This window comes from Muscardinus avellanarius (assembly GCF_963383645.1).
Source record: "Muscardinus avellanarius genome assembly, chromosome: 10".
Taxonomy (NCBI): Eukaryota; Metazoa; Chordata; class Mammalia; order Rodentia; family Gliridae; genus Muscardinus; species Muscardinus avellanarius.
Window position 1 is genome coordinate 66472239 of NC_137796.1, and position 9518 is coordinate 66481756.

Consider the following 9518-nt stretch of genomic DNA (forward strand, 5'->3'; position numbering starts at 1 on the left):
GTGTCACATACAGGCTCTCTCCACTGGCCCCCAATCTCTCCAGCAGCCCTCTTCCCCCAGGCAGTACCTGGATTGCCCAGGACAGGGCCCACGTCCCACTTCTCTCCTTGAATCTAGATTCAGAGGGTCCTTGGGATCAGTCCAAGCGGGCTGCCATCCTGGTCCCAGGCAACACCTGGAGGCCTCAGCAGGGGCGCCCGGTTGTGTAGGGGCCGGGGAGCGGGTGATACACGATACAGCCAAGTTGTAGGCTTGCTCTGGGCCCTCGGCCAAGCAGGGCACGGAGAGGAAGAGAGAGTGTTTGCAAACACGGAGGCTGCCAGGAAGGGGCCTGGTGGGGGGAAGGCGCCAGGGAGAGAGGCCCGGGTGGTGACCCTGCGGTGCCTGCCTGGCCTGTCTCACCAGCTGTACGCAGGCGCGCACACTCACAGGTCCAAGGCCTCACAGACGGATTTGATGTCCACACGCAATGAGGCACAAACTCTTGTTCTCCCTCAACACACACAGTTACATAGGCTCCTGCTAAGACATGAAAACCAGAAAATCAGTCTCTCATGCACACATTCAGACTGCCATTTCTTCTCTCCCGTGTAGGTGTAAAGACGTCCATGATAGTCTTTGAGGGATGTATTTTTTCATTACAGTGGCATCATACATGCTTTGGTTGTAAAGAAAGAGACTCTTAGAAACAAACAGCTCAGCCAGGTGTGGTGGCACACACTTGTAATCTCAACTCTTGGGAGGCTGAGACAGGAGGATCATACAGGTTCAAAGCCAGCCTCAGCTACTTAGTGAGGCTCTCAGCAACTTAGTGAGAACCTGTTTCCAAATAAAGTATAAAATAGGTAAAAAAAGCCCCTGGGTTCCACTCTCAGTACCCCCCCCACACACACACACAAAGATTAAAAATAGGACTGGAGGTGTAGCTTCGAGATACAATGCCCTTGGGTTCCATCCCCATCACCCACCCCCCAAAAAGACAGGGTCTTGCTAGGTTGATCGGTCTTACTACTTGCTAAGGCTATTCTCAACCCTGTGATCCTCCTGACTCAGCTTCCCAAGTACTAGGATTACAGGCGTGTGCCACCATGCCTGGCTCCAGTAACAAAAATATTTGTATTTATGGTACTGGGGATGGAACCCAGGGGCATTCTACCTTCAAGCTAAACCCCAGCCCTATTTTTTATTCTTTATTTTTGAAACAGGTTCTCACTGAGTTGCAAAGGGCCTCACTAAGTAGCTAAGGCTGGCTGTGAACTGTGATTCTCCTGTCTCCACCTCCCCAATGCTGAGATTACAAGTGGGCGCCACCATGCTCGGCTCAAATTTTTTTAAAAAGGAAGAAAGAAGTACTTGGGACTTTAAGACAGGAGGATCTCAGGCTCAAAGTTAGCTTCAGCAACTCAGGCTCACATCAATTTATGGAGACTCTGTTTCCAAATAAAAGATAAAATAAGGCTGGGGATGGGTGGCTGTGGCTCAGAGGTAGAATGCCTCTGGGTTCAATCCCCAGCACCACCACAAAAATAAACAAATAAACTCAAGCTGGCACGGTGGCGCACTCAGCACTTGGGAGGCTGAGGCAGGAAGATTGTAGGTTCAAGGCCAGCCTCAGCAACTTAGTGAGTCACTTGGCCACTTAGTGAGACCCCTGTTTCAAAATAAAAAATAAAATAGGAGCTGGCATGGCAGTACAGGCTGTAATCCTAATACTTGGGAGGCTGAGACAGGAGGACAGTAAATTCGAGGCAGCCTCAGCAATTTAGTGAGACTCTCAGCAAATGAGTGAGACCCTGTTTCTAAAGAAAAATTAAGGCCAAAAAGGTGGCATGTACTTAGTACTTTGGAGGCTGAGGCAGGAGGAGTGCAGGTTCAAGACCATCCTCAGCAACTTAGTAAGACCCTGTTTCAAAATAAAAAATAAAATCAGGCTAGGGGGTGTAGCTAAGAGGCAGAATGCCCCTGGGTTTCACCCCCAGTATCACAAAAATGAAGGAAGGAAGGAAGGAAGGAAGGAATATAGGGCTAGAGATGTAGCTTGGAGGTAGAATGCCTCTGGGTTAAATCCCCGGTACCAAAAAGTAAAAAAAAAAAAGAAAGAAAAGAAAAGAAAAGGAATAAATAGCTCACCACTCATGCTTGGAGACTTTTCATCAATAGGGCCTTGCCTAAGCTAGCAGCTGGAGTGGCAGCCACTGTCCTTCCCTCTCAATATTTCTCTTCCTCTCTCTCTCTCTCTCTCTCTCTCTCTCATCTCCATCTCCATCTCATTCTCTGTGTTTTTCTCTCTCCCTGTCTTTATCTGTTTTTCTCTCTTCTGTCTTCTCCCACCCCCACCCCAGAACAGCATATCCTCAGTGGGCACACACGCATTTATACGCTCTTCTTTCCAAAGGTTAACAAACATACTCAGCATCATGGGACCTAAGTGCCAGGTGGGCTTTATTTGCAGAGAGCAGTTGGGGTGAGAGGCACAGAGAGTCATTGAGAGGGTGGGCATCCCTACGCAGGTGTGGGAGAAAAGGGGCAGAGGGGGTTGGAGGGAGTAAAACCCAGAAAGACCGAAAGACAGGCAGGAGGACAGGGATCTAGAGTGAGAGGCACATGGAGGAGTCACAGTGCCGGACCAGATGGGTCCACATAGTTAGCAAGCCATTTGCTGACTGCCTGCTACAGACAGGCATCACTGTGAGTACGTGGGCCCATTAGGATCAGGATAAGCAAAGACCCCTGGCCTCCAGGAGCTCATAAAATAGCTCTGAGTAAAGGCTATGGTTAAAAAGAATGCATGAGCCAGGCTCAGTGTCATATGCTTGGAATTCCAGGATTTAGGAAGCTAAGACAGGAGGATTGTAGGTTTCAAGATAAAATAGGGCAGAGATGCTCCTGGGTTCAATCCCCAGTATCATGAAACAAAAAATTAAACAAAAAAGATGTACAGGAAGCCTGGGCAGGAGCCCAGAGCACCCCAGGGGAAGGTGCAGACAAGAGTGGAAGGACACATGGTGCTCAGACCTGCACAGACCAGGAGGGAGGGACTGTGCACAGGAGAGGTAAGGACACAAGAGGCAGAGAAGACACTGGAGCCGCACAGTGCATCTGAGCAGGACGGAGCTGCAACCCTTTCAGGCCTCCAGCCTCCTCACTGCCTGTCTTTCTCTGCCTCCCCCTCCTGCTGTTTCCAGGGCCGCCCCAGGTAGCCCTTGATGGAGCCCACAGGGCTCCTCTTCCGGGGGTCAGGATCCAGCAGCCCCCACAGGAAAGCATCTGCCGCAGGTGCCAGGCCAAACCAGGGCTGTGGCCGGTCCTGGGGCTGGCCTGAGGCCTGCCAGATGACGAAGTCCTCATAGAATGGGTCGGACTCCACCAGAGGCTGGTCCCAGGGGAAGTAGCCAGTGAGGAGGCAGAAGATGAGGACCCCCAGTGCCCATGCGTCCAGGGCGGGCTGGATGGGTAGGCCCTCAGGGAGAGGTGGCGGGGCACAGAGCTCGGGGGCCGTGTAGGGGATGGGTGGCCCGGTCAGGCGGAGCAGGGTACCCCGGGGCCGTGTGTGGCCGAAGTCGGTCAACTTGACACGCTGGCAGGCCGGGTCACACACTAGCACATTCTCAGGCTTGAGGTCCCGGTACACCAGGCCGTGGGAGTGAATGTGCTCCAGGGCAGAGGCCAGCTGAGCTGCGCAGTGCTTGGCTGCGGGCTGCGGGAGGCCCACCTGCAAGGAGAAGGTGTCAGGGTGCACACCTCCCTAGCATCAGGAGGGAAATTAAGGCAACAGGCTTCTCTGCAGCCTAAGAAATAGGCCAGGGAGACTAAGGAGTCAGTAAGGCTGCAGGTAGAAAGGCCTCAATGAGACCTGGTGAGGCTGATGAGCCTAGTGAGGCCTACTGTGAACTGGTGAGGCCCGGGGAGGCCTAGTGTCAGCCTAGACAGGCCCAGGGTGACCTTATGAGGGGTGCCTGGTGTGACCTGGTGAAGGAGGCCTAGTGTGAGCTGATGAGGCCTAGTGTGCACTCATGAAGCATAGTGTGAATGTGAGTTGTGAAGTCTAGTGTCAGCCTGGAGAAGAAGGCCTAGTGTGAACTGATGAGGCCTAGTATGAACTGACAAAGCCTAATGTAAACTAGTAAGGCCCAGTGTGACCTATGGAAGTCTAGTATGAGCATGGTGAGGTCTGGCGTGAACTGAAAAGACCCAGTATTACCCAGCGAGGTCTACTATGATGGGGCGATGCCTACTGTGATCTGGCAAGGCCCTGTGTGAACTGACAAGGCCCAGTGTGCGCTGGTAAGATCTAGAATGAGCCTGGTGTAAGGCCCAGTATGATCTGGTGTGGTCTAGTATAAGACTAGCGAGTCCTAGTATTATCTATTGAGGTCTAGCATAAGCTGGCAAGACCCAGTATGACCTAGCCAGACCTAATATGACCTGGCAAGGCCTAGTGTAGCCTAGTAAGCTCTAATGTGAACCTGGTGAGGGTTAGTATAAACTGAAGGGACCCAGAATGACCTGGGAAAGTCTGCAGTGACCTGGTGAGACCTAGTGTGAGCCTAGTGAAACCTAGTATGAACTGAAGAGGTCCATAGTACACTGGTGAGACCTAGCATGAACTGGGAGGCTTAATTTGACCCGACAGGACCCAATGTGGCCTGGCAAGGACTACTGTGAACTGGCAAGGACTACTGTGAGGTAGTGAGGCTTAGTGTGACTAGTGGGTTCTGGTGTGAATTGGTAAGACCTGGGTTGAACTGAGGATGCGTAGTGTGAGCCTGACAAGGTTGTGTGAACTGAAAGTGACCTGGTATGGCCCAGTGTGGGCTGGCAAGGTCTAGTGTGAATTGGTGAGATCTAATGTGAACCAAAGAGGCCTCGTGTGACCCAGTGAGGCCTAGTGTAAACTGGAGACCTAGGGTTTACTTCTGAGGTCTAGTATATCCTACTGAGGCACAGTTAGCTTTGATGAGTCCCAGTGTGAACCCATGACACCTGCCAGTCCCAGTAGAGCTGAGTGTAACCTTGTGAGGGCTGGCGAATCTTAGCATATAGTAGTGTTAGTTCTCACAAGTCAGTGAGCACCAAAGACTCATAAAAATCGATGACTCCTCAGTCTCAGCACAATGAGGGGCCTCTGGGGAAATGGGTGAGGCTCTAGGTAGAGAACGGGATTTCTGAGATCCAGGTATTTGAGAGGATTCCTATGAGGCCCACGGAGGCTGTTGCAGGCATGCTCAAAGCCCACCTACCCACCTTGGGCTGGATGAAGGCAATGAGGTCCCCATGCAGCACAGGCTCTGTCAGGAAGCTGTAGGAGTTGGCCGACTCAATGCCAATGCCATAGGCTGCCACGATGGCTGGATGGGTGCCCAGTGAGAGGCCCACACAGAACTCATACAGGAAGCCACGGAGGGACGTGGAGGCCTTTGGGAGCAGCTTCAGCGCCAAGTGAGTGCCTGGGGCAATAGGGAGAATGTGGGAATATGTGAGAGGCCAGGCTCTTGGGGCCAGCTCTACTGTTTTCTGTGGTCGCCATGGCTGGCCTTCTGCCAGGACTCTTCTTTCCCATATGCCTTCTCCACCTCCCCCATTCCTGCCTCCCCATTGAATCCACCCTAATGGCACAGCCACCAGTGCCTCTAGAAATGATAGCACTCATCCAGGCATGGTGCCATATACTGCAGGTGCAGTCCCAGTACTTGGGAAGCTGAGACAAGGGAATTACAGGTATGAGGACAGCCTTAGTAATTTATTCAGACCCTCAGCAACTTAGTGAGACCTCATCTTAAACTAAAATATAGAAAGGGCTAGGGTTATAGCTTAGAGGTAGAATGCTACTGGGTTCAATCTCCAGTACCTCCCCCCCCAAAAAAAAATACCCAACAATGACAACATGCCAAAATTGAGGTAATCAGGAAAAACATTGCCAGGACTGGGCAACAGAGCCAGTGTGAGAACCATGAATCCTGGGTGGCAGGAAATGGCTCCCGAGTTGCTGAAGATGGCCTTGAACCTGTGATCCTCCTGTCTCAGCCTCCCAAGTACTGGGATTATAGGAGTGGGCCAACACACCCAGCTCTGGCCTTTTCAATGTTTTACCCATCAGCCACCAGGTCCCAGCCTGGCACACCACAGGGCTTTGTGTGACTGGGGTAGGTAGCCTGCATAGTACCCACTATGCCTCTTCCACTGCCTCCTGGGTGCAGAGCTCTTCTGCTATCCCCCCACTGCACCCTGGATTCCTGTCCAAGGGCATGCACCATCTTGCAGTGACGGTCTCTGCCCATCTGTGCTCCCTACCATCCTGCAGCCTTCTCAGGGACAGCTAGGTCCCCACACCCACAGCATCGCCTAGCTTAGGGTCTGGCACCCAGAGGCCTCGAGTCTCAGGTGTAGTGAAACTAAGCAGACAAAGACTTAGGCACAATGGCTCTCTTCCCATTGTTGCTTCTGTTCCCTGCTTTCTTTCCTTCCTTCCTTCCTTCCTTCCTTCCTTCCTTCCTTCCTTCCTTCCTTCCTTCCTTCTTTCCTTCCTTTTCTTCTCTTCTTCTTCTTCTTCTTCTTCTTCTTCTTCTTCTTCTTCTTCTTCTTCTTCTTCTTCTTCCTTCCTTCCTCTCTCTCTCTCTCTCTCTCTCTCTCTCTCTCTCTCTCTCTCTCTCGGTACTGGGGGTGGAACCCAGGTGCATTCTAACTCTGAGCTAAACCCCTAGTCCTTTTCATTTTTTATTTTGGAACAGGATCTCAGCTGAGTGTGGTGATACATATCTGTAATCCCAGTACTTGGGAGGCTGAGACAAGAGGATAAGTTCAAGGCCAACTTCAACAACTTAGTAAGACCCTGTTTCCAAATAAAAATACAAGAGCTGGGGTTATAGATCAGAGGTAGAATGCTCCTGGGTTCAATCCTCAGTACCAAAAAAGAAAAAAGAAAAAAAAAAGAAAAGAAAAAGAAAAAGGAAAAAGAAAGAAAAAAGAAAAGAAAATTCATGAGTTTTAAATTGTGTACCATTCTAAGTAGCATTAAATCTTACCCACCCCATGTCATGAACTTTTCCCAGTGTATTTACCTATTTACACTACATGCTTGTCCAACCCTAGTCACTTGGAAGCCTCTTGGTTATCAGACGGACCAGTATCACAGAACTTGTGTTCAAATGATCCTGTTTACTGGATGTGGTGGCGCCTGCCTGTAATCAATCCCAGTACTTGGGAGGCTGAGATAGGAGGATCATATATTCAAGGCCAGCCTCAGCAACTTAGACCCTATTTTTAAATAAAAAAAAATAAAATAGGGCTGGGAGTGTAGCACAGAGGTATAACACCTCTGGGTACAATCTTTAGCACTACAAAACAAACAAACAAATAAAATACAAAATAAAATGGATAATCCCAGTACTTGAGAAGCTGAGACAGGAGGATCGCAGGTTCAAGGGGAGCCTCAGCAAGTAGTGAGATTCTCATCAATCTAGTAAGACCCTGTTTCAAAATAAAAATAAAAGTAGGGCTAAAAGTGTAGCTCAGTGGTAGAATGCCCCTGAGTTCAATCTCTAGTACTATAATATATATATATATACACACACACACACACACAAATGGGGCTTGGGGGTGTAGTTCAGAGGTAGAATGCCTCTGGGTTCAATCCCCAAACTATACATACAAAGAAAAAAAAAAGCCCCAAAGCACAACACTAGTGATTACTGATGCTGGCAATTTTATTACATAATATTGTTACAACTGTTCTATTTTACTATTTGTTATTGCTGTTAATCTCTCTCTCCTCTCTCTCTCTCTCTCTCTCTCTCTCTCTCTCTCTCTCTCTCTCTCTCTCTCTCTCTCTTCTTTCTTTCTTTCTTTCTTTCTTTCTTTCTTTCTTTCTTTCTTTCTTTCTTTCTTTCTTTCTTGTAGTACTGGGGATGGAACCCAGGGGCATTCTACCTCCGAGCTACACCCCAACCCTATTATTTTATCCTTTATTTTGAAAAAGGGTCTCACAGAGTTGCAAAGGGCCTCACTAAGTAGCTGAGGCTGGCCACGAACTGTGATCCTCCCATCTCAGCCTCCCCATTGCTGGGATTGCAAGTGTGTGCCACCACGCCGGGATTGTTGTTCATCTCTTGCTGTGCCTACTTTTTTTTTTTTTTTTTTTTTTTCCTTTCTGGTACTGGGGGTTGACCCCAGAGGCATTCTACCTCCAAGCCACACCCCGAGCCCTTTTAAAAACTTTTTTTGTTTGGAAACAGTGTCTCTAGGTTGCTGAGAGTCTTGCTAAATTGCTGAGGCTGTCCTGGAACCTGTGATCCTCCTGTCTCAGCCTCCCAAGTATTAGGTTTACAGGCGTGTGCCACCACATCCAGCTTGTTATGCCAGGTATATAGAGGGGAAAAAACAGTATATACAGGGTTGGGTACTATCCACAGTCTCAGGCATCTGCTAGGGGTCAGAGAATGTAACCCCTGCAAATAAGGACAGAAACCAACAGGTCTTGCTCATCTTTTCAAAGGAGGAAACTGAGGCTCAAAAAGGTGAAAGTAGTTCCTAAAAACACACGTCAGAGTCTGGTTTACCAGATTTCCCTGCCTTGGTTAGCTTCCCCTGGGCCCGTGCCCTCACTCTAGTTGCAACCTACAGCCTGTCCCCATCCCTCTACCTTTCTGGCGATGGGTGACCAGTAGGACCCGGCCAAATCGGCCCTGGCCCAGGGGCCGCACTTCCTGGTAGAGCTCATCAACCTCTGCATGGACAAGGGTCTGGGCGCTCAGGGCCATCATGTCCTCCAGCGCCAGGGCGGCCTCCTGGCCCTGCTGAAGCTCCTGTAGGGTGAGGCCCCCCAGGCCATCCTCAGCATCGTCATCTGCAGCCACCACCTCCACCGGCTCCTCCACTGACTGTTGGCCGGGCATTTCTGCAGGGAGAGACACAGAGGGCATGTCCCAGGGCTCAGTGCCACCAGGCCTGGAACCAAGAGAGAAGGGCTGGGTCTGGACTCCTGGGTCTGAGGGAGGAGGGCTGAGATCTGGACCCCCAGGTCTGAGGGAGGAGGGCTGAGGTCTGGACCCCCAGATCTGAGGGAGGAGGGCTGGGCCTGAACCCCCAGGTGTGAGGGAGGAGGGCTGGTCCTGGACCCTTAAATCTGAGAGAGGAGGACTGGCTGCATGTCTATACTCCTGGGTCTGAGGAAGAAGGCTGGGCCTGGACTCCTGGGTCTGAGGGAGGAGGGCTGGGGCCTGGACCCCTGGGTCTGAGGGAGGAGGATTGGGGCCTGGATCCCTGGGTTTGAGGGAGGAGGGATGGGCCTGGACCCCTGGGTCTGAGGGATGAGGGCTGGAGCCTAAATCCCTAGATCTGAAGGAGGAGGGCTGGGCCTGGACCTCTGGTCTGAGGGAGAATGGCTGGGGTCTGGACCCCTGGGTCTGAGAGAGGAAGGCTAGGCCTAGAGCCCTGGGTGTGAGGGAGGAGGGCTGGGGTGTGGACTCTTGGGGGTCTAGACTGAAGATTTACTGTCCTGGTCCATGGGAAATCAGTGTCTA

At 50.9% G+C, this 9518-nt stretch overlaps 1 protein-coding gene across 1 annotated transcript; it reads right to left on the minus strand.

The window, feature by feature from the left end:
- Nucleotides 1-3142: 3142 nt before the first annotated feature.
- SBK2 (SH3 domain binding kinase family member 2) lies at nucleotides 3143-8891 on the minus strand (the record flags this gene model as incomplete). The annotated part of the gene is made up of 3 exons (XM_080703757.1): nucleotides 3143-3712; nucleotides 5245-5447; nucleotides 8639-8891. 3 exons carry the CDS (start codon nucleotides 8889-8891, stop codon nucleotides 3143-3145), a joined length of 1026 nt encoding a protein of 341 aa, XP_080559883.1.
- Between the last annotated feature and the right edge of the window lie 627 nt (nucleotides 8892-9518).